Source organism: Bos taurus, chromosome 5 (genome assembly GCF_002263795.3).
Source record: "Bos taurus isolate L1 Dominette 01449 registration number 42190680 breed Hereford chromosome 5, ARS-UCD2.0, whole genome shotgun sequence".
NCBI lineage: Eukaryota > Metazoa > Chordata > Mammalia > Artiodactyla > Bovidae > Bos > Bos taurus.
This window is the reverse complement of record NC_037332.1, coordinates 75,544,596-75,569,590: the sequence shown is the minus strand read 5'-3', so window position 1 is coordinate 75,569,590 and position 24,995 is coordinate 75,544,596. Positions and strand designations below refer to the sequence as shown.

At 52.7% G+C, this 24,995-nt stretch overlaps 1 protein-coding gene across 1 annotated transcript; it reads left to right on the top strand.

The window, feature by feature from the left end:
* The first annotated feature begins 1,989 nt into the window (after positions 1–1,989).
* On the top strand, positions 1,990–19,378 carry IL2RB (interleukin 2 receptor subunit beta). The gene is made up of 11 exons (XM_015471200.3): positions 1,990–2,025; positions 2,240–2,398; positions 5,811–5,931; positions 6,262–6,478; positions 7,320–7,422; positions 7,974–8,079; positions 9,711–9,859; positions 11,287–11,452; positions 11,994–12,114; positions 13,479–13,563; positions 17,133–19,378. Exons 1-11 carry the CDS (start codon positions 1,990–1,992, stop codon positions 17,886–17,888), a joined length of 2,019 nt encoding a protein of 672 aa, XP_015326686.2. The 3' UTR covers positions 17,889–19,378.
* The last annotated feature ends 5,617 nt before the right edge of the window (positions 19,379–24,995 follow it).

Here is a 24,995-nt window from a genome sequence, read left to right as displayed (position 1 = left end):
CTTGCCTGTAAAATTGGAAGGAAGGCATTAGCTCTGCAGGGAGCATGGAACCAGCTAGGTAGGCATCAGTGTGTACACAGGGGCTGGGGGTGGAGGTGGGGTGCTTGGCATGCTTGCTGACAGCAGCCATGCCTGAGCATGGACAAAGCTGGGTCCACAGTTTCTGCCTTCACCTGCAGATGGATTTTATCTTTCTTTTTTTTAAACTGAAGTGTGGCTCAGACAGTGAAGAACCTGCCTGCAATGCCGGAGATCTGAGTTCGATCCCTGTGTTGGGAAGATCCACTGGAGAAGGGAGTGGCAACCCACTCCAGTATTCTTGCCTGGAGAATTCCATGGGCAGAGGAGCCTGGCGGGCTACAGTCCATGGAGTTGGAAAGAGTTGGACATGACTGAGAGACTAACACTTTCACTTTTCACTTTCATAGCTAATTTGCAATGTTGTTAATTTCTGCTGTATAGTAAACTCAGGTATATACCCATAGACAGTCTTTTTAATATTCTTTTCCATTATGGTTTATTCCAGGGGATTGGATATAGTTCCCTGTAGAGTGCAGTACAGTAGGACCTCGTTATTTATCCATTCTACACGTAAGAGTTTGCAAGTTCTGCCAACCCCAAGCTCCCAGTCCATGCCTCCTCCTCCCCCCTCCCCCTTGGCAACTTTGCGTCTATTCTCTGCATCTAGGAGTGTGTTTCTGTTTCATAGATAGGTTCATTGTGTCATATTTGAGTCCATATAAGTGATATATGACTTACCACTTCATATTAAGTGATACATATGAAATACCACATGATATTCCCATGTGGTATTTGTCTTCCTTGGATTTTTCTTTATATGCATGGATTCATGAGTTTGGGGACAGGAAATATATGCATGTGATATAAAAGGGTCTACAGCAAAAAGCAGCCTTCCTCTCCCTTCCTGAGCCGGCTTTCCTGCCTGGGAGAATCTGCATCCCTCGTTTCCTGAGAAGCTTCCAGAACTATTCTAGCCTTAATAAATCTCGGCTGTTATCCTCATCTTTGTGGTGCTCATGTTTGTCACTCTCTCCCGCAGTCAGAAGACTTGCTCTAGGGGAGAGGGGAGATGGGCTTCTTGAGGGCCCACTCCAGGGGTCACCAGGTGAGAGACTCACGCCCTCCTGCTGTTCGGTCCTCCTGACATCCCTGCAGGAACACCCACCCCTCATTCTACAGGTGTGGACAGGGAAGCACAGGCAGGCAGGTCACTCAGCTTCCAGGAGCCTCGAATCTGGTCTTGTTCTTCTCGGCCACACTGGCTCCTGCCTCCTGCTCAGAAGGGAGTCGGCCTGATTGTCTCTCAGGGTCTTCAACTCTGTTTTCTCACTTCTCTGCTGACAGAAACTTCTGCAGAACTGCTCTTTTTATTCCCCGTCCTTCTCACCCCATTCCTTGTGGTGAAAGAGATGGCAGCTCACAGGAAAACCTTCCCCGAGGCAGAGAGTTTAGAATCAAGAGACAGCAGAGTTGCTTCTTCTGACACTGGATGGAATGTCACGGGGTCCCTAGGCCTGTGACACTGGAAATAGGTGGACATGCACCTTCCCAAACAGGGGGTCTGTAACTGCTTGGTATTAAAAAAAAGAAAAAGCCTGGAACTGATTCTCTCTGCCAAAGAAAGGAGGAGAAAGGGGATTACAAACCGTGACTGGAGAGGCAGAGGAAGGTTCTAGAATGTTCAATAAGTGGCCAATTTGATTGCAATTGTTTGCAAAGGCCCCCCAAATAGTCACCCCTGAATGCTAAACTGAGTCAGGGGCTTATTGGAAGGCCGGATGAGAAAGGGTGTCTGAGGTAGTTGGGGTGTCTCTTTCCATGGCTGGGGTACACCTAAAGGATTGGGTTTGCGTGAGGCCTGGGTGTTAGTGGACATGTGTGTGACTGGATGAAGGTGTCAGAGGCTTGAGGTGGCCTGTGAGATGGGATGGGGGTGGCATGAGAGGGAAAAGATGGGACCTTGTCCCCATGGGCTCTTGTGTGCAGCGCGGCACCTATTTGAGAGTGAGAGACAGCATGTGTGTGACTGTACACGCGCCCCTGCTGCCGCAACACCCACAGTGGCCCCCCCCCGACCCCCCCATACCCCAGCCGCCCCCAGCGGAGGAGGGAGATCTTTATCTGGCTCCTGGTGCTGCAGGAGTTTCAGGCTTTCTAACCAGTCAGATCTCCCCCGCCTTCCCACCCCCAGGCCTTACCCCCTCCATCCTCTGCACAGGAAGTGGGCTGGCCCTGGGGTTTTAGTCTCTGCCTGCTCGGCCGTCAGCCGTCTACTACCTGGGCCGAGGGAGCCGGAGCCCGGCCCTGGGGAGATGGCTGCGGTCCCAGCAGCGGAGAGAAGCAGAGAGAGCGCGTCGCAGCTCCATGTCCCATCCAGGTAAAACCCACCCTGCCCTGGTCCTGCCTGGCCTGGTCCTCAGGTAGCCAAAACCTCCCTCCTGACCCCTGCCACCAGCCAGGGGGCTGGAGGTGAAGGTCACGGGGATTTCTTTCAGCTCTGACTCAGACCCACCAGAAGTTTCTGCCTGATCTGCCATCTCTCAGCCCTTGCCCCCAAGCTTATCTTAGAATCCCCCAGGGATGGGTCAGGCCCTGTTCCCATGGCTCTGGCTTCAGGTTCTAGTCTTTCCCTCCCTTCCAACTCTCCCCGTGGGAGACCGGGAGCTACTCTGGGATGATGGGCTTTCCCAGGCCCTGTGCTGGGTCGCCCAACCGAGAGGAGTGGAGAAGGAGGTTCGAGGCCTGGGAAGGGGAAGGCTGGCTGAGACTGAGATGTGCTAGGTGCCCAGAGAGGGTGTGGGGTGTGGGTGGGAGAGATGTGGCCGGCACCGGGGAGGTGCCCCTGTGTAAAGGGCGCCTCAGGAGGCTGTCGGGTGAGGGAAAAGGAGAGGGACCCCTCTGAAACCGGGCTATGAAGTGGGTGTTCTGGGAGGTTTCTGGGAGCCCTGGGCTGGAGGCCAGACTCCTGAGCTTGAGTTCATCTTTGTTGTCCCTTACTTGTATGTGTGACCCAGCAGGTCAGGAGGGTCTCCAGGTGCCCCCAAAGGGGGCAGGACTCCCTTCAGGTCAGGGTATCCCTCCACTCCTGGGGGCTGAGGCCTCCCACCCTGAACTGTGTTTGGAACACCTAAGGGTTAGAGCCACCCCCAAGGGTCCCCTTTCTTCCCCCAAAGCCAGCATCCCACACCCAGCTGGGGCGATGCTCCCAAACTTAAACAGCAAGAGGGAGTCCTAGTGTGGGAGATGAGGGGTTGGCCGGAGAAGCCAAGGGGAGATGGAGCCCCTTCTTCAAAGGTCAGGTGGGATGTGACTCGGACTACCGAGCCCCTGCTTCAAACCCTCCCCCAGCCCCTCGGTACCCCACATCCCACGATATTAGCCCTGGCAGAACCTCAGGCTATACTGACTGGGTTCAAATCCCAACTCCAGCCCAAGAGGCTTACAAGGGCCTTAGTTTTCTCATCTGAGAAAAGGAGTCATAACAGTACCTACTCATAGGGTTGCTGTGAGCTTTGAATGAGGTAACATCTGAAAGTGCTAAGGACAGTGCTGGGCAGAGTGAGGGCTGAGCATTAGTCATCATGACCACCAGCATCACGACCACCATCACCGTCACCATCATTTACTCCATCGCCGTCACCATGGCCATCAACTCCATCATTATCACCATCACCGTCACCGTCATCATTATCCTCCTCTAACTTGACATCAGATAACCTGCGTTAGAGTCCAGTTCCTTGGGCAGCTCTGACAGTCTTGACACCTATCAAATGGGGATAACAACACACATTCCCAGGGCGAGGTGGGGACCTAATGAGTCCGTGAGTGTGCTCGGCTGTGCGGTCATGAAGGAAGGGCAGGGCACAGGTGCGTGGACGTGTGTGAGAATCCAGGATGGAGCCAGCTGGGGACTCAGAGATCCCACCTGCCCTCTCTGAGGCTGGGCCTCATCATTCCTCTGCGAGCTTGAGCAGGTTTCTTAACTGACCCGAGACTCTCTCTCCTCCTCTACAGGAGGGGGCGGCCTCAGACACAGTTGGGAGCCCTCCTCACCCCATCCTCCTTGCTCTTTGCTCTGTCGGGGTTCCGCTGCACCCTTTTGGCTATGGGTGGTGGGAACTTATTCTCGATGATGTGTCTTCTCCTGCCCGACTCACGTAGGCTGGGGCTGTGGTTTGGCCCTGACCTTCTTGTGATATTGCACACCTTTGCCTCTACCCTTCTCCTCTCACACAGAGGCTCTGTGCCAGATCCTTTCCTGGGCCTAGGGTGATCCTGCTGGTGGAGGTCTATCCCTAGGCAACTCCCTCTGGGGGTGCCCAGGGCCATGATCCACAAAGAGAGGGCACCAGGGGCTTGTTGGAGCTGCTTTGCTGGGCTCCCCAGCCTCTGGGGTCCCAGCCCTGTGCTCTGTGCTATCGCGGGTTGGAGGATCCAAAGAAAGAGGCAAATAGCCCCATCCTAGGAGCGTTGCCCTGAGGAGACAGTGGGCCAGGCAAGGAGGTGCCCCCAGGTACCTCTCTGGGCCCTTCTCCACAACCAGGTCAGATGCTCTCTGCCCCTGCCAGGGTTTGACTCCCCAGGGAGGGGAAGCTGTGGGCCCTACCTCTGGGACAGAGTCTGGGTGGGGCAGAGTCTGGGTGGGGCAGAATGATGGGAGGGAATGGGCCTCAGGGTGCAGTCCGGGGGTGGAAATCCAGCTCTGCTTCTTCTGTGATGTGACCTTGGGTGGGCTTATGGCTTACAGCCTTGGCCTCCTCATCTGAGTAAGGAGAAAATACACACTCCCAGCCCCTGCTGCTGGAAGATTAGATGAGCTGCTGCTGCTGCTGCTAAGTCACTTCAGTTGTGTCCGACTCTGTGCGACCCCATAGATAGCAGCCCACCAGGCTTCCCCGTCCCTGGGATTCTCCAGGCAAGAACACTGGGAGTGGGCCGCTATTTCCTTCTCCAATGCATGAAAGTGAAAAGTGAAAGTGAAGTCGCTCAGTCGTGTCCGACTCTTAGCGACCCCATAGACTGAAGCCTACCAGGCTCCTCCGTCCATGGGATTTTCCAGGCAAGAGTACTGGAGTGGGACGCCATTGCCTTCTCCGTTAGATGAGCTGGTGCACACGAAACCCTAGCACAGCATGAGGGCTTAGTCCCCATCCCCCACCGCACTCACCTCCTCTAGAACTGCTATGAGGTATTGTTATGAGGTGATCAGCACAATTTACTGGGCTCCAGACAGTGTTCCTTGGCTCTGGTTTCACAGCTGCCTCTTAAGAGCTGTGTGACCTTGGGTAATTTGTTTCACCTCTCTGCACCTCAGTTTCTCATCTGAAATGGGAATAATGAGTGTATATCCAGTAGATACTCTGATCGCCATGGTTAAAGGTTTAATTAAAATAGAGCCTGGCATAAAGGAACCTCTTGGCAAATGGTTTTGGTGTGGTTAAGGGGGCAGCTGGGTAGAGAGGAGGTGGGTTCTAATTCTAGCTCTGTGCTGGCCTCTCTATGTGGATGTAAGCAGGTCTTTCCTCTTTCTGGGCCTTATTTTCCCCAACTTTTGAACAAAGTTGGACATGCTAGAGAGTCCTTTCAGCAATGACAACATGGGTCCCTGAATCTTGAAAGGAAAGAGCATGTGTGGGGCAGAGGGACGCGCATGTACAAAATACTTGAGGCTGGCATGGTGGGGAGCTGATGGGTGTACCTCGGGAGGGCAGAGCCCAGCCTGTCTCTTGGGTGGGGGAGGAGGTGGCTGGCTGCTCACTCGTGCTCTCTCCCCTTCTTCCTCCATCCAGGGCTCCCTTCCCCAGCCCCCGCCCGTGGATGTGATGGCGGTTCCGGCTCTGTCCTGCTGTCTGTCCCTCCTCGTCCTCCTCTTGCTGTTGGCCATCCCTCAGACATCTACAGCAGTGAATGGTGAGGACCCTGGCATCTGGAGAGCTGGACTTTCCCTCAGGAGGGAGGCTGAGGCCCTTTTAGAACTTGTTCTGAGACCCCTTCTTGGCAGAAGCCCCATCAGCAGGGGCAGGAGGTGGGGGAAGGGGGCCAATGGGACCAGAGACAGGGTATCTACCTTCTCCCTCGACCATCCTGTCTACACTGTATCCACGGGCCTCTCCGAAACCCTGGAAGACAATGTCTTCTTGTCCCTGCCCTGCCTCGACCAGTCTGGGGGTCCTTGCAGGCTGTGGGACTCAGTTTTGTCCTCTCTAAAGCGAACTCACTAACCCTTTCTCTGCCCACCAGGACTGAGCATCTCCTCACCTGGTAGGAACAGGAGTGGCGGGGGAACCCTTGAAGGCCATGGGTGCCCTACAGCCAGCCCCACACGCCACATCTTCACGGCATATGCTTCCAACATCACATGCTTCTATAACTCGAGAGCCAACGTCTCCTGCATCTGGAGCCATGATGAGGGCCTGCGGGCCACCACCTGCTGCTTGCACAGCCGTCAGCCTCAGAGGTGCGTGTGGGGTTGACGGGCAAATGTACAGAATTGCAGGGTGCTGAGATCTTGTCATCCTGACTTTTAGACTCTTGAAATCTTACTAACAGCTCTCAGACTCCAAGAACTCTGCACTTTAAGAATTTTGGCCTAAAAAGACCCACAACTGCTGGTGCCACAGGAGTCTGGAAGAACTGGGGGGTCAGATATTTAGGATCCTGGAGCGTCAGATATTTAGGATCCTGGAGCCTGAGTCGCAGTGGGGTGTGCGGTCCAGGCTGCAGTAGCAGGGCTGGGCATGAGCCAGACTAGGTAGTTTGGGGACACTGGGCCGCTCGCCTGATATGCTGAGGATGGACTCGATGTTAGAGGCAAGGAGGACCAAATGGGGTTCCCCAAAGTTTTTGAGTAACCTGGGATTTTGTGAGATGCCTAGGGCAGCTGTGGGGACAGGGGACTGGGGAAAGGCTGGGGGAACGAACTTGCCGGCTGGGAAGGAACCAGTGAAGGGTCACTGATCCAAACATCCTGCTGGTAGCAGCCAGCAGGGCGGCTTTGACCTTGGCTCCCAGGTGGGTGGTGATTCTAAGGGGCTCTGGAGGGCCTGTCAAGGATCGTGTGCACCCTATGGGGAGAATTTGGAGGGCTTTAGATGGAAAAGGCCATGTGCCCTGAACGGATTTGTTTCTGGATCACTTTAGCTGCCCTGGGGCTTGACTGAGATGAGGAGGAAGGGAGAGATGCTCACAAAGGGAAGCAGGGCAGGTGGGGTTGGCATAAAGCCCGGGCTTAGGACAGTAATGCTGCATGGGCACCCTCCTGAGGCCAGCTCTGAGGGGGTCCCTCTTTTTCTTCAAAGAGAGGTGCTTTTTCCTACAAAACAGTGGAACCACACCTGTGAGCTGCAGCCAGTGAGGCCAGGATCCTGGGCATGCAACCTGGTCCTGGGACATTCTCCAGAAGTGAGTAGCCAGAGCTGGGAGGGGCAGCCAGGGCGGGGGGAGGTGCAGAGGAGCATCTTTCTGGTGGAGGTGCCAGCACACCCAGTGGTCAGGGGCTGCGGCAGAGTGGGCTTCCTGGGCTGGGGAGGCAGGAGGAAGGAGGCAGCATCCAGGGAGAGCAGATGACTGACCCAGGGGCGGAGGGATCCAAGGTTATTGAGGTGTCAGCCACTCAGCTCTACTCCTGCCTACTGTCTGCTTTTAAAAATTAAGGTTTATTGGCACAAAGCCACACCCGTTTGCTCTCTTATTTTTTTATGGCTGATTTTGCAGGACAGCAACAATGGCAACACTGAATAGTCGTGACAGAGATCACATGACCTGCAGCGTCAAAAATATTAACTATCTGACCCTTTTCATAAAGTTTGCTGAGCCGTGCCTTAGATGGAGGATCTCAGGGAAAGGGTCCAGATTATTACAGCTGTGGTTTCCCCTGCCATCCACATCCCAGCAGCCTCTCCGTCCCCATACCAGCTACTGGCAATTACATCCCCAGCCTCCTTCCCTTGCAGGCTCAGAAACTGACCGTAGTGGATGTCATGAAATTGACGGTGATGTGCTCTGAAGGCGGGAAGTGGAGGAGGATGATGACCCAGGATATCAAGCCCTTTGATTACAGTGAGTGAGGACTCCAGGTAGAGCTGGTGTGGGTGGGCAGCCACCTCCCTCCCTGTCTCCCTCTCTAGTTTCTACTCTCTCCCCATCAACTTCCACATCCCCATCTGAGCAACTCACTGCCCACTGAACTTGGGATGAAGTCCCGGACACTTACCCTAGTGTTCAAGGCCACTTGGCCTGGCTTCCTTCTCCAGATGCCTCCTCTTGTGGCTTATATACCTGCCACACCAAGGGCCAGCTCTCCAGGCTCAACTTGCCCTTCCATGCCTCTAAATACTCACACACCATGGACCCACTGCTTGAAAGGCTCTTGTCACCCCAAAAATTGCCACTCACGCTTCAAGTTCATCGAGGAGTCACCTCCTCCAGGAGGCCTTCCCAGACTCCTGGGACCCTTGGTACCTCCTCTTTCAGGGTGGTTTATGTCCTGGGTCTTTTCTGCCTGATAATGGGTCTGTCTCCCTCATTGGGGCTGTGAGTTTCCTGAGGGCAGAGCTTCTGCCATCCTTACATCTCTGTTCTGAATACTCAGCATCAGGGCTGATCTGGGTGGTGCTGGGGGAAGGTTGGTGAATGACTAAGTGGCTTCCCCCACCTCTAGCCTATCCCCCCTTCCATCTCCAACCTTGGAGGTCATCTCTAGGAAAGAGATGGGAACATAGAGTGAGATCCAGGGTTCTAAACACAACCCTACTTTAACTGAGTGTAATCTGACTGGCAGGTCATTTAACATGTCTGAGCCTCACTTTCCTCACCTGTAAAGTGGGGATAACCAGTTACCTGCTGACTATAGTTGCTGTAGGGCTTCTGTGATGGCTCAGAGGTAAGGAATCCATCTGCAATGCAGCAGACGTGGGTTTGATTCCTGGATCAGGAAAATCCCCTGGAAAAGGAAATGGCAATTCACTCCAGTACTCTTGCCGGGGGCATTCCACTGACAGAGGAACCTGGTGGGCTACAGTCCTTGGGGTCGAAAAGAGACACGACTTAGCGACTAAAGAACAACCACAACACCATGGTTGCTTAGGAATCTATAAGTCAAGACACAGAAATATCACAATAAACATTTGCTTATTTTTATTTGTGGAGTTCTATAGAATCTCAGAAGTATAAAAATTTAGATCAATTGAACTTCAGAATCATACAATCTTAGTATCATACAAGATTGCTGAAGTAGAATTAAATTAAATAAATGAGATGATCCAGGTAAATCTGAGTGCAGAGAAGGGCTGCCTTGATTCATTCATTCTGCAGATATCTAATCAAGTGCCCACCACTTGCTGGGTAACGTTCCAGGCACCAAGGATACTCCAGAGACCAAGTCCTTGCCCTCAGAGAGCTCAGTCTGGTGGGGCAGACAGAAAACGAATAACGAATCAGAAGTAGATATTTAATATATCAGATGATGATAAGTACTAGGGAGAAAAATGAAACAAGCGACGGGGACAGAGAGTGGTGGGTGGTTGGGGTAAGCTTCTCTGAATGGTGATATTTGAGCAGGGACATGCCGATCCCTGGGAAAAGAGAGCACCAGGAGGGAGGAACAGCAGGTACAAAGGTGGAGGTGGGAGCTCGGCATGTGGCATCCCCCAAGCTTGTTCTCTCTGCCTTTGTCTCTCTCCTGTCTCCAGTTCGTCTGGTTCCACCCCACTCACTCCAGGTCGTCCGCATAGAGACCCATAGGTGCAACATAACCTGGACTGTCTCCCAGGTATCCCACTACATCCAAAACGACGTGGAGTTTGAGGCCCGGTTAAGGTACGCCGACCACAGCTGGGAGGTGAGTGCCTGGCTCCGTTGCACCTGCCCTGACTCCTCCCTGTCCTGGTTACCCTGTCCAGCCTTCATCTCAGCAAAGCTACCGAAGCCTCTAATCAAACCCTGCTGCTCCTTGGAACTGCCCCCCCACACCATCCCTCTGATGTCCCCTGACACCCCAGGGGTCCTGCCGGTGGCAATTTCTAGGCAAGATTTACAAAGCTAAGAGGCAGCAGACTCCCCCTCTGAAGATTTCAGAGGCCCTGGGCAGCCACCGTGCCCTCTTCAAATCCAGTGTGGTCTAAGCCACGGAGGTTGATCACATATTCATTCACTTACCCATTCCTTTATTCGCTCATTCACTCAACAAACATTCCCTGAGTACCTACTATGTGCTGGATGCTGGGGAGAGAATGAAGGGAGAGTCTGACAAGCTGCCTCTGAAGAAACTCACATGGGGGATAGGAACCAACTCTGCGATGTTTTTACATACTTTCATGAAATTTCCGGAGAAGGTAATGGCACCCCACTCCAGTACTCTTGCCTGGAAAATCCCATGGATGGAGGAGCCTGGTAGGCTGCAGTCCATGGGGTCGAGAAGAGTTGGACACGACTGAGCAACTTCACTTTCACTTTTCACTTTCATGCATTGGAGAAGGAAATGGCAACCCACTCCAGTGTTCTTATCTGGAGAATTCCAGGGACGGGGGAGCCTGATGGGCTGCCATCTATGGGGTCGCACAGAGTCGGACACGACTGAAGAGACTTAGCAGCAGCAGCAGCAGCAGCGTGAAATTTCATTGTGATAACACAGTTGAGAAGGCCTGGGCCAGGCTCCTTCAGACTCATGTGACCAGGCCTTTCTGAGATCTGGGGCTCAAGTAGGAGCTGATTATTTGAGGATCTGGGGAGGGTCTTCCAGGCAGAGGAAAAAACCATTGCACAGGCAAGACACGGCCTGTGTGTCTGGCGTACTGAAGAAAAAAGCAAAAAGGGTGACTCCAAGCAGGGAGAGGTCTATGGGAAACCCCTCTTTATGGCTGAGTGGAGAAGAGACTGCTGCAGAGCACAGGGGTGCGGGGCGCAGGGAAGGAGGGAGACCTTGGACGGGGCTCAGAGGTCGTGGGAGCTCAGACCTGCAGGAGGAAGGAGTGGAGGGAAGTGGGAAGGGTCCAGAATAGGTTCTGGAGGTGGAGCCAGCTGATTGACAGATGGCTTTGGATACTGGAGTAGAGAGAGGGGGAGGAGTTCAGGAAGACCCTGATTCCTGGGGCCCCTGCAAGTGGCTAGTTGGGGAGCCTTTCTGTAGGAGGGGGGGACAGTGCAGGGTGGATGGCTGGAAGGAATAAAGGAAGGCACTGCTTTGCTCATACTCTCAGCCAGCCCTGCCACAGGAAGTGAGGGGGCAGTGCAGACCCCTCTGGTCTGACAGCCCTGTCTCTGCCCCAGGACGCCCGGCTACTGACCCTCAGGCAGAACCAGCAATGGATCTCCCTGGAGAATCTCGCTCCAGGCATGGAATATGAGCTTCAGGTGCGGGCCAAGCCCCGGCTAGGCAGCCACGAGGTTTGGAGCCACTGGAGCCAGCCCCTGGCCTTCAGGACGGTCCCTGCAGGTACTGATGGGGAGCGGAGGTGGGGATGAAGCCTGGGAAGGAGGCAGGGACTGGTGGGGCAGTCTTGGGGTATGTGTACAACACCCATTGATCATCTTTAGCTCACTGGATGGGACCTGTAGGGTGGGAAATGTGGGCAAGTTTTGCAGATGGGAACAGGGATTTGATGTTGGGGTGGGACTTCTCAGAGGCCTTGTGAATTAGTGCGGAGGCTCTTTCCTTTTTCTCCACCATTTAACCTCAAGCTTTTGGTTTCTGCCAAGGTCTGGGGTGGGCTGTTTTCACCTGTTAGCCTATTTCTTCGTCTGTGAAGTGGGTACCATGGTACCACGGCAGGGCTGCTGTGATGAAGGCATGCAATGCCCCATGTCGGCCAGGTACACAGCAGCTCTGCTGGACCAGCTGGGACCCTATCAAGGCCTTGGGTCAGTGGTCATCCTGTCCCTCAGCACCACGTTATGGGTGGAGGATGCTGGAGTGGCTCGGGGCAGGGCACTCTTCTTTAACCCTTCCCCTTCTCCTTTTCCTACTCCTTGGGCAGAAACCAAGAAGAAGATCCCACCTCTCCCTTGGTTGAACCACATCTTCTTGGGCGTTGGCAGTTTCTTTGGTCTTGTCCTCTTGGTTTACTTTCTGGGCAGCTTCCGGTGCATCAGGCTATGGTAAGGAGAATGCTCCCTTCCCCGTCTTTCACGTCTCGGTATGACATCCCCCATGGCCAGGTCAGCTTCTGGGCTGAGCCCCGTGTTCTGACACTCCAATGCTCCCTCTGCCATCCCAAGGGTCCTCCCTGCCTAATATCTGGCCTTTCCTCCCAAAGAGGGAGGCCCAAGGGACCAGCCCAAGAGGAGAGGCACAGGGAGAACCCCATGGGAGCTCTGCCCCGAGCATTAGGCTCAGGAGTTGAGTATGTATTTGTATACAAGCCAGCTGCCTGTGGTGGGGGATGGAGTGTCATTATGGGTCTGACCATTCATTTGTTCTTTCCTTTACTTCCGAGTCCCAGCTTAGAACCAGGTATGGTGCTGAGTGCTGGGAACGTAAGCACAGCCACAGGCATGGCGTCACATTTTCATGGACTCACTGTCCCATGGGGGATGGCAGATATTTATCATGCAGGTTTATAATGACATGAGATTAGGGTGGTGAAGGAAAGAAGGTGCTAGATGTACTAGAAGCAGACAGCAGGAAGGGCAGCCTCAGCTCAGGGGTGACCAGGGTAAGCATCCCCGAGGAGGTGATGATGGCCTTGAAATCTGGAAGAGGAGCAAACCAGGCAGGGAAGGGTCAGGAGCTCGTCCATCCCAGGCAGAGGAAAAGCTTGCGCAAAGACCTTGGGTGGGAACAAGGGAGGAGCATTCCAGGAACAGAGAGTATAGGAAAGTGGGTGTGGTCAGAGACCAGAAGGAAGTCTGGGATCTGAGCCTGGACTTCTGGGCAGCAGCAGGGTTTCCTGGGGTCTTGAGGCATACATCTTGAAGTGGATGCACACAGACACTGGGGCATTCAGCTTGGCAAGCAGTGCATGGGCTGGTATTCAGCTTCCAGTCACCATCGGTCCTCCCCCTTAAAAAAAAAAAAAAAAAAAACCCAGGCACCCTTGGGCAATGCACACCTTGTACCACTGTCCACGGCAACCTTGACTAGGAGGCCCACAGTCTGGCCTCTCTCCTACCCACCTCCTCGTGGTTCACTCTGCTCCGGTCTTCTCTGTGGTCTCCCACCCCCACGTCCTTCTGCTCTTTGTCTCCACAAAACAAACGGTATTCTTGCACACTTGGTTTATTGACTGGCTCCCCATTAGAATGTCAGCTCCTTAAGAGCAGGGACCTCCTCTGTTGATTCTTCTTATGTTCCCAGCGCCCAGGACAATACCCTCCCTTACTGGGCATGCAATCAACATTGACAAAATAATGTGTGTGGTGAGGCTCTGTGCCCTGCGCTCAGAGCTGCGGGACTGATGGCAGGGCATTGTGGGCCCCTTTCCCTTCTCACCCTTCTTCCCTCCCTCCTCTCCCCTCTGTAGGCTGAAGAATGTTCTCAAGTGTCACATCCCAGACCCCTCGGAGTTTTTTTCCCAACTGAGCTCTGAGCATGGAGGAGATTTCCAGGTAGGAGTCTGGCGGAGGAGGACAGGGCAGGCATTTGACGCAGGCTGGCCAGAGGGTGGGCTAGGGTGTGGACAGGGTGGGGAGGAGGTGCAGAACAGTGGGTTTTGCACTTTGGGTGAAGAAATGTAAAGTCAGTTGCCTCGTGGGTATGTGTGTGCACAGTCGTGTTGGACTCTTTGCAACCCCATGGACTGTAGCCACCCTGGCTCCTCCGTCCGTGGGATTCTCCAGGCAAGAATACTGGAGTGGGTGGCCATGAACTCCTCCAGGGGATCTTCCTGATCCAGGGATCAAACCCAAGTCTCTTGCATCTCCTGCACTGGCAGGCAGATTCTTTAACAACTTCACTACCTGGGAAGCCCTGGACCCCTTTCCCCAGTTCTGGCACCAGCGTTCTCAGGCTGAATGGCAGCGTCCATCTGAGTGAGCCAGCCTACCTGGGCTCTAATTCTGGCTCCACCACTTCCTGGCTGTGTGGCCTGGGGCAAGTTTTAGAACCTGTGTGTCAGTTTCCTCACCTGTAAAATGGGTGGGTGGGTAAGGTGAGATAATGTTAATATGCTTACAATCCCAAGGACATAGCCCAGCACACAGTTAATGCTCACAAAACCCTCACTGGAATTACCCGCACTGGGCTGCTGTTGGAGCAGGATTCACCAGGTCCAAGTTCTCAACCCTCTCTCTTGCAGATCTGCTCTGAGGGGCTAGTGCTTTCGCTGCTCTTGAAAAATCCTCCCAGCCAGCCTCCATGTTTTATCACAGACGCTAGCAAGGCCTTTTGGCATTTCTAGTTACAAAACAGATTCATTTAAAAAGTGCACCCCTGTATGTCGGAACGCTCTGAATGCCATGCAGAGTTCAGTTGTCTCCCTCAGCCCACACATGCTTCAGGAAGCTTCCAGTGGGGAGGCGGGTGTGGTGGGCCAATTATACCACCCCACCCCATACTCTAGGCTCCCTGGATTGGTGTTGGTGGAGCGGGGTGAGGCGGGAGTGGACAGAGGTTGAGAGAAATGCCCAGAGGCTGGAAAGCCATGCTGGAGCAGGCCTGTCACAAGCTGGCTTTGGCGTTCTCTATCGGGGCTGATCAGGGCCCCTTCTGGAAGTCTCTGGAAAACTCCCAGGTCTGGGCACATCTTGCCTGCAGTGCTCTTTATGTGGGGTTATGCTGCTGCTGCTGCTGCTGAGTCGCTTCAGTCACGTCCGACTCTGTGCGACCCCATAGACGGCAGCCCACCGAGCTCCCCCATCCCTGGGATTCTCCAGGCAAGAACACTGGAGTGGGTTGCCATTTCCTTCTCCAATGCAGGAAAGTGAAAAGTGAAAGAGAAGTCGCTCAGTCGTGTTCAACCCTCAGCGACCCCATCTCCTTAAAACTCTTCCTTTAGCCTGAAAGGTAGTGATCTCCCCACCAACAAAGGTATTCAAGCCAGCCTTGGCTGACTATGTGTTGGTCACATGGCAGAAGGGATTCCTGGTGGGACGCTGGACTAGATGCAGCCTCAGACCTCTTCCAGCTTGAGGTCCTTCTGAGTCAATGGGCTTGGGACATTTTGAGGCAGGACTGGGGTCCTTTCTAGAGAGCTGCATCTTCCCATGAGATCAACCCCAGGTCAAAATGCCTGGCCCAGTCCTTCTGTGTGTGGTGGGGGGTATCCTGAAAAGGTCCCGGGGGTTGCAGATGTGACTCGGGGCGACAGACAGCCGAGAGGGACCCCACCCTCTCCTCTGCATCTGGGTGACAGGCCAGCTCCTCTCTGTCTCTCTGCCCCAGAACCCCAAGCTCCAAGACCCCAGGGCCCACTGCCTGTGGGACCTAGGAATGCATGTGCCATTGTGTGTGATAAGGATGAATTTCTTCCAGTGTTGCACCACAATCCCCCCTCCCCTACCCACGTCCACTTCAAGGCATTGTGGATGGAAGCCCAGGCCCCGGAAGTGGCTGACCACACAGCTCTGAGGCCCAGCACACCAGCACAGGCCACAGGGCTGCCCTTTTCTTCTGGCCACTGCTCAGCACTGCTGCCTGGCCCTGCCTTCCACTGCCTCTTGGAGTGTTGGAGCCCCACCCGGCCTGGCTCTTGCCCTCTCTCCAGCGCCTCTGTCCTTTGCCATCCTTAGTTGGCCATCACTGTCCTTCTTTCTTGGCCTTTTCTCCTGTAACACGAACACCTGGTTTGGGGAAGAGGGTAGATGTTGTCGAGTGGTTCAGTCATTAATTCACCTGCAATATATCGACTGGGCCTCTGATCCCCACGCTGGGCACAAGGGTGCAGGGGGACCCGTCACACCTGGCCCCTGTGCTCAGGGGACCACAGTCCAGCTGCAGAGGGCTCCCAGGACAGAAGGTGATGGGGTTCTCAAGTGCACCCTCCTGAAGCCCCATCACCCTGTCCTCAGGGGGGTACTGTCCCCTACATCTCTGCTGGGCATGTGCATGTTACCTGTGCCAGGAGTTTCCATCTTCATTTTCTTCTTTAACATCTCTTTGCTGGGCCAGAGTGAGGCAGTCAGGAAGGAGGCAGCTAACTATTACAGAACTGAGGCTCAAGAGGTGCAGTCACCTGCCCAGGGTCACACAGCTCATGATTGCCAGGGCCAGGGCTGGAATTGGGTCTCCTTGCTCCTTGCCAGGGCTCTCCACACTCCAGAGCAACTGAGAAGTGCTTGCCTCTGATGGGTGCTTGCCTCTCTCAGTGGGTGGAGGGTGTGGGAGGCAGGGGGCAGGACCATTAGTTCCCCGCTGGAGATGGTTCCATGGCAGTGTGAGTGGGGAACCTGAAGCCCAGCTTTTCTACCTGCTGGCTGAGTGATCAGGGCCAGGACACAGGCTCTCTCTGGGCATTCGTATGGTGGTCGTGATGTACTCTCAGGGCTCTTTCTGCTTTGGCAGTGGTTGGTTGGTTGGTTCACACACTCACACTGGTCCCCACGAGTCAGTCTGAGGGTTCCACCTGTTGCTATGTCCCTGGGACCTGGAGCAGCACTAGGTTCCCAATACTGCTGCTGCTGCTGCTGCTGCTAAATCACTTCAGTCGTGTCCGACTCTGTGTGATCCCAGAGATGGCAGCCCACCAGGCTCCCCCATCCCTGGGATTCTCCAGACAAGAACACTAGAGTGGGTTGCCATTTCCTTCTCCAATGCATGAAAGTGAAAGTGAAGCTGCTCAGTCGTGTCCGACTCTTAGCAACCCCATGGACTGCAGCCTACCAGACACCTCTGTCCATGGGATTTTCCAGGCAACAGCATATACTAGCTGCTCAATAAGCAGTCAGGTATTGACCCAACACATCCCCTGGGCCCCTGAGGCTGGGAAGCAGGCACACCCACTGATGTGGAACATTCCCCAAACCAATGGGCAGAGTTTGTGTGTGTGTGTGTGCATCTGTGTGCTTTTGGGAGGTAGGGCAGCAGGGGTGGGGATGGGCTGGGGGTGGGTTTGCAGTCAGGGAGGGCTTCCCGGAGGCGGCAGCCCCGAGTCTACTGCTAAAGAAGGAGGAGTTAGGGGTTATTGCTGAGTTTGGAAGAGACGGCCCCCTCATCCTCCCACTGTCCTTTCTCTTCACAGAAGTGGCTCTCTTCACCCTTCCCCTCGTCCTCCTTCAGCCGCAGTGGCCTGGACCCTGAGATCTCCCCACTGGAGGTGTTGGACAGGGACGCCAAGGCCACACAGCTGCTCCTGCTGCAGCAGGACAAGGGCTCGTCATCCTCAGCTGAGACCAGCGGCCACTCGGTGACCAGCTGCTTCACCAACCAAGGCTACTTCTTCTTCCACCTCCCAGATGCCCTGGAGATTGAGGCCTGCCAGGTGTACTTCGCTTACGACCCCTGCACAGAGGAGCTTGATGAGGGTGGGCCCAGGGCCCCCGAGGGAGCTCTCCTTCCACCCCTGCCGACTCCACCAGGGGATGACGATGCCTACTGCACCTTCCCCCCCGGGGAAGACCTGCTACTCTTCTCTCCGAGTCTCCTCAGTGGCCCAGGTCCCCCGAACACTGCCCAGTGGGGCACTGGGGCTGGTGAAGAGAGGCTGGCCTCCAGCCCACAGGAGGGAGTCCCTGGAGACTGGACCCCCCAGCCCCTGAGGCCTCCTGCTCTGGAAGCCCCTGACCTGGTGGATCTGCAGTCATCCCCAGAGCATGAACTGGGAGAAGCAAGAGAGAGGGTACCTGGTCCCAGTCCAAGGGAGGGGACCAGCTTCCCCTGGGCCAGCCCTCCTGGGCAAGGCCAAGTCAGGGCCCCCACTGTCTGCCTGACCCTGAACACTGATGCCTACTTATCCCTCCAAGAGCTCCAGGATCAGGACCCAGCTTACTTGGTATAGACAGACAGGCAGAGCTGGGAGGCAGGTGGCCGTCCACTGCTGCGCCAGGCCTGCTTTAGGACTCTCTGTCCATGAAGCTTTTCCCCTGCTGAGACACGGTGTCCAGAAGCCTCTGGACATCCCTGCCCAGAGGGCCTCACCCAGCCCTGCACACTCAGCTGTTGATTTCCAAACCTCAGTTGCTGCTCCCTGGTCCTACGGCCCAAGCCAAGAACTTTGGGGGTGGGGTCCTTTGACTCCCCCATTCCCTCATTCGTCGTGGAGTCCTGTGGGTTTTACCTCTGAACCATTTCTCCTCTCCAGACCTGCAGCTACTTTTCAGGGAGAGTTTGTGGTTCTCTAACGGTCTTTGCCCTGGCTTACTCACTGGGCTTCCTGCCTGGATCACACCCTTCCCACCCACCCCACCACAGGACAATCAGCGGAATCTTTCCAAAACATAAATGGAGCTATGCCGCTCCTCCTGGAGAAGGAAATGGCAACCCACTCCATTATTCTTGCCTGGAAAATCCCATGGACAGGGGAGCCTGGTGGGCTACAGTCCATGGGATTGCAAAGAGTTGGGCACAACAGAGCGAATGAGCATACATGAGCTGCTCCTGGTTTAAAATCCCACCATGGCTCACCACTGCCCTCAGTACAACTTCTTGGCCTACCCGTTGGTCCTCCAGCATCGTGCTGGGACATTCCCATCTAGAACCCTCCCAACAGTCCTACTCAAAGACCCTGATGCTGGGAAAGATTGAAGGCAGGAGGAGAAGGGGACAACAGAGGATGAGATGATGGGATGGCATCACTGACTCAACGGACATGAGTTTGAGCAAACTCCTGGAGATAGTGAAGGACAGAGGACCCTGGCATACTGCAGTCCATGGGGTCTCAAGAGTCGGACATGACTGAGCGACTGAACAACAACAGTCCTACAGAGCCATTCGGAACTTCTTCATTTCCCCACACCTTTGTACGTGTGATTTCCTGTTCCTGGGGGGCCATCTCCTCCCTCATCTGGGTGACAAACCCCCCTTATCCTTCAGGTGGCAGTTCTGCTTCCCTTGCAGAGAAGCACTGCCTCCTTTCATGTGCCCAAACTCGAGATTCAGTGCTGGAGGGACAGGCTCTCAGGGACACAGGGTGGCGGGACAAAGTGTCTCTGTCACATCCCCTTTGGGATCTCTCGTGACCTCGGAATGCTTGCCTACAGCTGTGGCCCGTCTGTGCACAAATGCCCAGCAAAGTGGACGCTGGCTGGATCTTTCCACAATGGCAAGCTGCTGGAAAGTAAACCCCTCCAAGTGGCGGGTCCTGATGCTGTCATAGGAGGCCTCCCTCAGGCCCCTCTTACTCCATCCTCCACTGGAGGGGGTCTTTTCTGCAGCTCAAAGGCTGTCACACTGCCTCCAGATGGCAGTTCCATTCCCTGCCCTTGATAGAGTGGACTTTACATCCTATCATAGTCCCTGAGTGAATTAATAAACTATCTGGCATCTCCATGCCTGGTCTCCCTGTGCCCTTGCTGTCTTCATGCAGGGTGGATATCATCGACCTCTCAGGGGCACCCCTGGCACTTTGACGTTTCTGAGGTCAAGCCTTGGAGAGGCAGGCAGTCCATATCCACTAGGTTCTGGCATGCCCGCCCCAGCAAGAGGCTCATCCCTTCACATGGCAGTCCTGCCCCACCACACACAGTGAGCCTCTTCCTTCTCGATGCTCCCACCACCCGTCCACTTCTCGTCCTTCTATCCCTGACATTGATCACACTTGTGATGACAAAAATTCTCCCGGAGGTGAGGGCCACAAGCGGTTCCCGCTAATCAGCCAAGGTGCGAAAGAGCACAGTGCCTACATTTATAGGCCCTGCTTTCAACTGATTGGGCACCTGACACAAGCCCATCCATTAGTTCATCAGCAGCCTATGAGGTGACTGAGAACAGAAGCTCTGACCAATCAGAAAGGCCGGACCTGAATTGGCCAATCAGGTTTCTCTCAGTCGGGTATTTGAATACAGAGCAGGCGAGGAGCCCCTGGGACAGGTGCCACGTGAACAAGGACTGGAGGGACCAAAAAGGCTAGAGGGGAGTTAGCAGAGGGTGTCTGGGCTCCCAGTACGGATGCACCTGCTCCACAGGGGACTGCTGCCTTCACTCAGGATTCCTGTTGCTTTTATGTCCAAAGTAAACTCCCCTTTTCCTGAGGACGTCTGAATCTTGGATACTTACCACAAAATAGCTTAATTACCTTCCTGTTTCTCTTCCTGCCTCTTGTCTCACAATGCTGTGTGTTCTGGACCATGAGTCATCTCAGTCCTGAGGAGAGCACCAGTCCCAGACTCAGTGCCTGCACCTGTGCTGCGTGTCCTGGGGCAAACTAGGAAATCTCTCTGCGAGTGATTTTCAACTTTGCAAAATTCTCCACAGGTTACATTTCTCAGGGCTTGATCATTGTGTGAGGTGTATATATATATATATATATATATATATATATATATCTCACACATGTGTATATATGTATATATCTTAATTATCTGTGTATATCATGTTTGTTACTGTTTACTTGGTATTTTTCTTTAAATCAGTTCAATTTTTGTTTAAATAGTTTTATTTAACGAAAAATCTTTATGTTGATTCTGTAAATAGAAAAACCAATATTCAGTATAAATAAAAGGCAATAGCACAAAGTAAATATGGTAAAACAGAATGTTTCAATTTATTGCCTGCTGAAAATCTGCTCTCTTATTGTAAAGGGGAGATAAACAAGTGTTGGGAAGCAGATGAAGGCATATGAAAACCAAACAGAGACTTCTTTCTTGAGAAAATGCAGAAGGATTATAAATAGAATGTATTTTTCACTAAAAGGAATCATATTTATCTTATTCTGTGTCCACGCACCATTTGACATGGTCTTATGGGAAAATATTCCACTTGAATATGTAAGTGAAAATTGCTCAGTTGTGTCCAACTCTTTGCAACCCCATGGACTGTAGTCCATAGAATTCTCCAGGCCAGAATACTGGAGTGAGTAGCTGTCCCCTTCTCCAGGGGATCTTCCAACCCAGCAATCGAACCCAGATCTCTTGAAAATATAATTTTATTTTTTTCAGTATCCTTGATTCTGAAAAGTTGGCCTGGATCATGAATAGCAATGTTTGGCATTCATTAAGCTGCACTCAGGGCAGACATTGCTAATCAACCATATCAATAGTACTGGTGCTTGGCAGACACTGCTAGCTGACCACAGTCCTCCTTTCTCTGGTGCTTGGACACAGTCTTAGATTCTGTAGGGAGGTCCCAATTGATCATAGCTGGCATCTGGCGGTAGCTCTAGACCAGATAACTCCTCAGGTTTCCTCCACAACAGAAGTTATTGCTCTCGACTCCAATTTTCTTGGCAGGTAAAACTGAGGCTGAGATGATGGAGAGAGGAAAGCTGAGAAGGGCTTATGAGCAGGCACACCCAGGGAACCCAGCTGTCCCTACGCAGTCTGACAGGAGACCTGAGCTAGCAGTGAGCAGAGTAGGGAGTCACCTTACACCAAGCGGAGATGGATTGACGGGCTGGAAGCCACAGTGTGGCATGTTTAGTGTGCAGTAGGGTATGGGTCTTGGGAGATGGGGTAAGGAGGGGGCAGCTGGCAGGGGCAGAAGAGATGAAGGAAAGACAGGCTTGCTTGGGTCAGACCATACGAGAGAGGAGAGGCACCAGCTGGGGACCAGGCAGCCTAGGGTCTCAAAGAACTGTCAGGTGCGGAGCAGTAAGTATGAGGCAGCCAGGGCTGATTGGGGAATAAAAGAACAGAGAGGAGAGGTGAGAAGGGCCTTCCAGCCCCTCAGGTCTCCAATGTCTTGAGCTGTATTTATTCCTTCAACTCCCCAACCCCCCAATACCTCTGCTCTCTCCCTACCTACCAATTCCCACTCCAAACAACTTTAACTGTCCACAGTTATCAAGCAAATTACTGTCGAAACAGTTCATGGCTAGGATGAATCACTTACCACTGTCCTCCGAATTATTGACATCCTAGATAACTTAAAAAATGATCAAGAAGCACCTTTAAAAGTGGGAAGGCAGCTAATATTTTATGTTCCAGACACAGTGCCAGACATTTTCCAAGCAGCATTTCATCACCTGAAAAGAACTTTGTGAGGCAGGTGACACGCTCCACATTTTGCAGATTAGGAAACTGAGGCTCATGGAAGTTAAGAAATGCAGCTGGTTGTTGGTGGATCCAGTATTCAAACTCGGTGCATTTGGTGCCAGAGATTTTGGCCCTTTTGCATACACAAGGCTGCACAGGGGACAATTAATGGGAAAAAAAAAAACAAGCAAAATTCCATTCTAAGCTTCCTGGTTGTTGTTGTTCAGTCACTCAGTCACGTCCGACTCTTCGTGAACCCATGGACTGCAGCACACCAGGCTTCCCTGTCCTTCACCATCTTCTGGAGTTTGATCAAACACATGTTCATTGAGTCAGTGATGCCATCCAACCCTCTCATCTTCTGTCATCTCCTTCTCCTGCCCTCAATCTTTTCCAGCATCAGTGTCTTTTCCAATGAATTGGCTCTTTGCATCAGGTGGCCAAAGTATTGGAGTTTCAGCTTCAGCATCAGTCCTTCCAATGAATATTAAGGACTGATTTCCTTTAGGATTGACTGGTTTGATCTCCTTGCTGTCCAAAAGACTCTCAAGAGTCTTCTCCAGCACCTCAGTTCGAAAGCATCAATTCTTCGATGCTTAGCCTTCTTTATGGTCCAACTCTCACATCCATACATGACTACAGGAAAAACCATAACTTTGACTATATGCACCTTTGTTGGCAGTGATGTCTCTGCTCTTTAATATGCTGTCTATGTTTTTTATAGATTTTCTTGCAAGGAGTTCAGTTCAGTTCAGTCGCTCAGTCGTGTCCAACTCTTTGCGACCCCATGAATCGCAGCACGCCAGGCCTCCCTGTCCATCACCAACTCCCGGAGTTCACTCAAACTCACGTCCATCAAGTCAGTGATGCCATCCAGCCATCTCATCCTCTGTCGTCCCCTTCTCCTCCTGCCCCCAATCCCTCCCAGCATCAGAGTCTTTTCCAATGAGTCAACTCTTCGCATGAGGTGGCCAAAGTACTGGAGTTTCAGCTTTAGCATCATTCCTTCCAAAGAAATTCCAGGGCTGATCTCCTTCAAAATGGACTGGTTGGTTCTCCTTGCAGTCCAAGGGACTCTCAAGAGTCTTCTCCAACACCACAGTTCACAAACATCAATTGTTCGGTGCTCAGCCTTCTTCACAGTCCAGCTCTCACATCCATACATGATCACAGAAAAAACCATAGCCTTGACTAGATGGAACTTTGTTGGCAAAGTAATATCTCTGCTTTCAAATATGCTGTCTAGGTTGGTCATAACTGTCCTTCCAAGGAGTAAGCGTCTTTTAATTTCATGGCTGCAGTCACCATCTGCAGTGATTTTGGAGCCCCCCAAAATAAAGTCTGACACTGTTTCCACTGTTTCCCCATCTATTTCCCATGAAGTGATGGGACCGGATGCCATGATCTTCATTTTCTGAATGTTGAGCTTTAAGCCAGCTTTTTCACTCTCCTCTTTCACTTTCATCAAGAAGCTTTTGAGTTCCTCTTCACTTTCTGCCATAAGGGTGGTGTCATCTGCATATCTGAGGTTATTAATATTTCTCCCGGCAATCTTGATTCCAGCTTGTGTTTCTTCCAGTCCAGCGTTTCTCATGATGTACTCTGCATAGAAGTTAAATAAGCAGGGTGACAATATACAGCCTTGACGTACTCCTTTTCCTATTTGGAACCAGTCTGTTGTTCCGTGTCCAGTTCTAACTGTTGCTTCCTGACCTGCATACAGATTTCTCAAGAGGCAGGTCAGGTGGTGTGGTATTCCCATCTCTTTCAGAATTTCCCACAGTTTATTGTGATCCACACAGTCAAAGGCTTTGGCATAGTCAATAAAGCAGAAATAGATGTTTTTCTGGAACTCTCTTGCTTTTTCCTTGAGCCAGCGAATGTTGGCAATTTGATCTCTGGTTCCTCTGCCTTTTCTAAAACCAGCTTGAACATCAGGAAGTTCACAGTTCACGTATTGCTGAAGCCTGGCTTGGAGAATTTTGAGCATGACTTTACTAGCATGTGAGATGAGTGCAATTGTGTGGTAGTTTGAGCACTCTTTGGCATTGCCTTTCTTTGGGATTGGAATGAAAACTAATTTCATGGCTGCAAGTCATCATCCATAGTGATTTTGGAGCCCAAGAAAATAAAGTCTGTCACTGTTTTCATCTTTTCTCCATCTATTTGCCATGAAATGATGGGACTGGATGCTTCTTGGTAACCAGTTAAAAACAGAAAAGCAGCCTATATTCCATGATTGTGATTGTGATCGAAACCATCCCATTCTTGTAACCTGGAAACATCACTTCTCACTCAGGTTCCTGCTCAGCCTCCTCCTGGTCCACCGGTCCCCCTCCACGTGCCCCGCATTCTTCCACCTCTGAGCCCTTCCAGGGTGATCTTATCATGGGCACATCTGGGTCATGCCACATCCCCACCTAAATCCCCAACAACTCCCTGTTGTTTTCAGGACACTAGCTGAAATCATTAATGTAATAATGAATGACTTGGGGACTCCATGCAGGTCCCATCTGATTTCATGGCTCATTCATCCATCTGTGAATGGCGTAGTCAGATGGATGATTTCTAAGTGCTCTCCAGGCCCTGATAGTCTGCAGTTTCAGGTGTTACACGGAATGTGGCTGGTGGCTGGGATTACACGCATTTCTCTTCAAGAGTGGGAGGCTAGGGTTCGAGGGTGGGGATGAGGACAGAGACCACAACTGACTCACTTGCTTTGGGACATGCTGGTCTCTGGGTTTGAAGCAGACCCGCCACCCAAACAATTCACTCCTGGACTCCTACACATCCATCAGGACCTTCAAGCATCCCCACTTCTGGAAGACCCTCTAATTCATTCCAAGTTGGATTGAGTACATCCTCCTACAGTGCCCCTCCTGAGATCCCTCTCTTAACCATCTCTCATGCTATGGGCCAGAGAGATCCTGAGCTAGATTCTGGAGTTACAGAGCTGATAATAACAGCTATGGGAG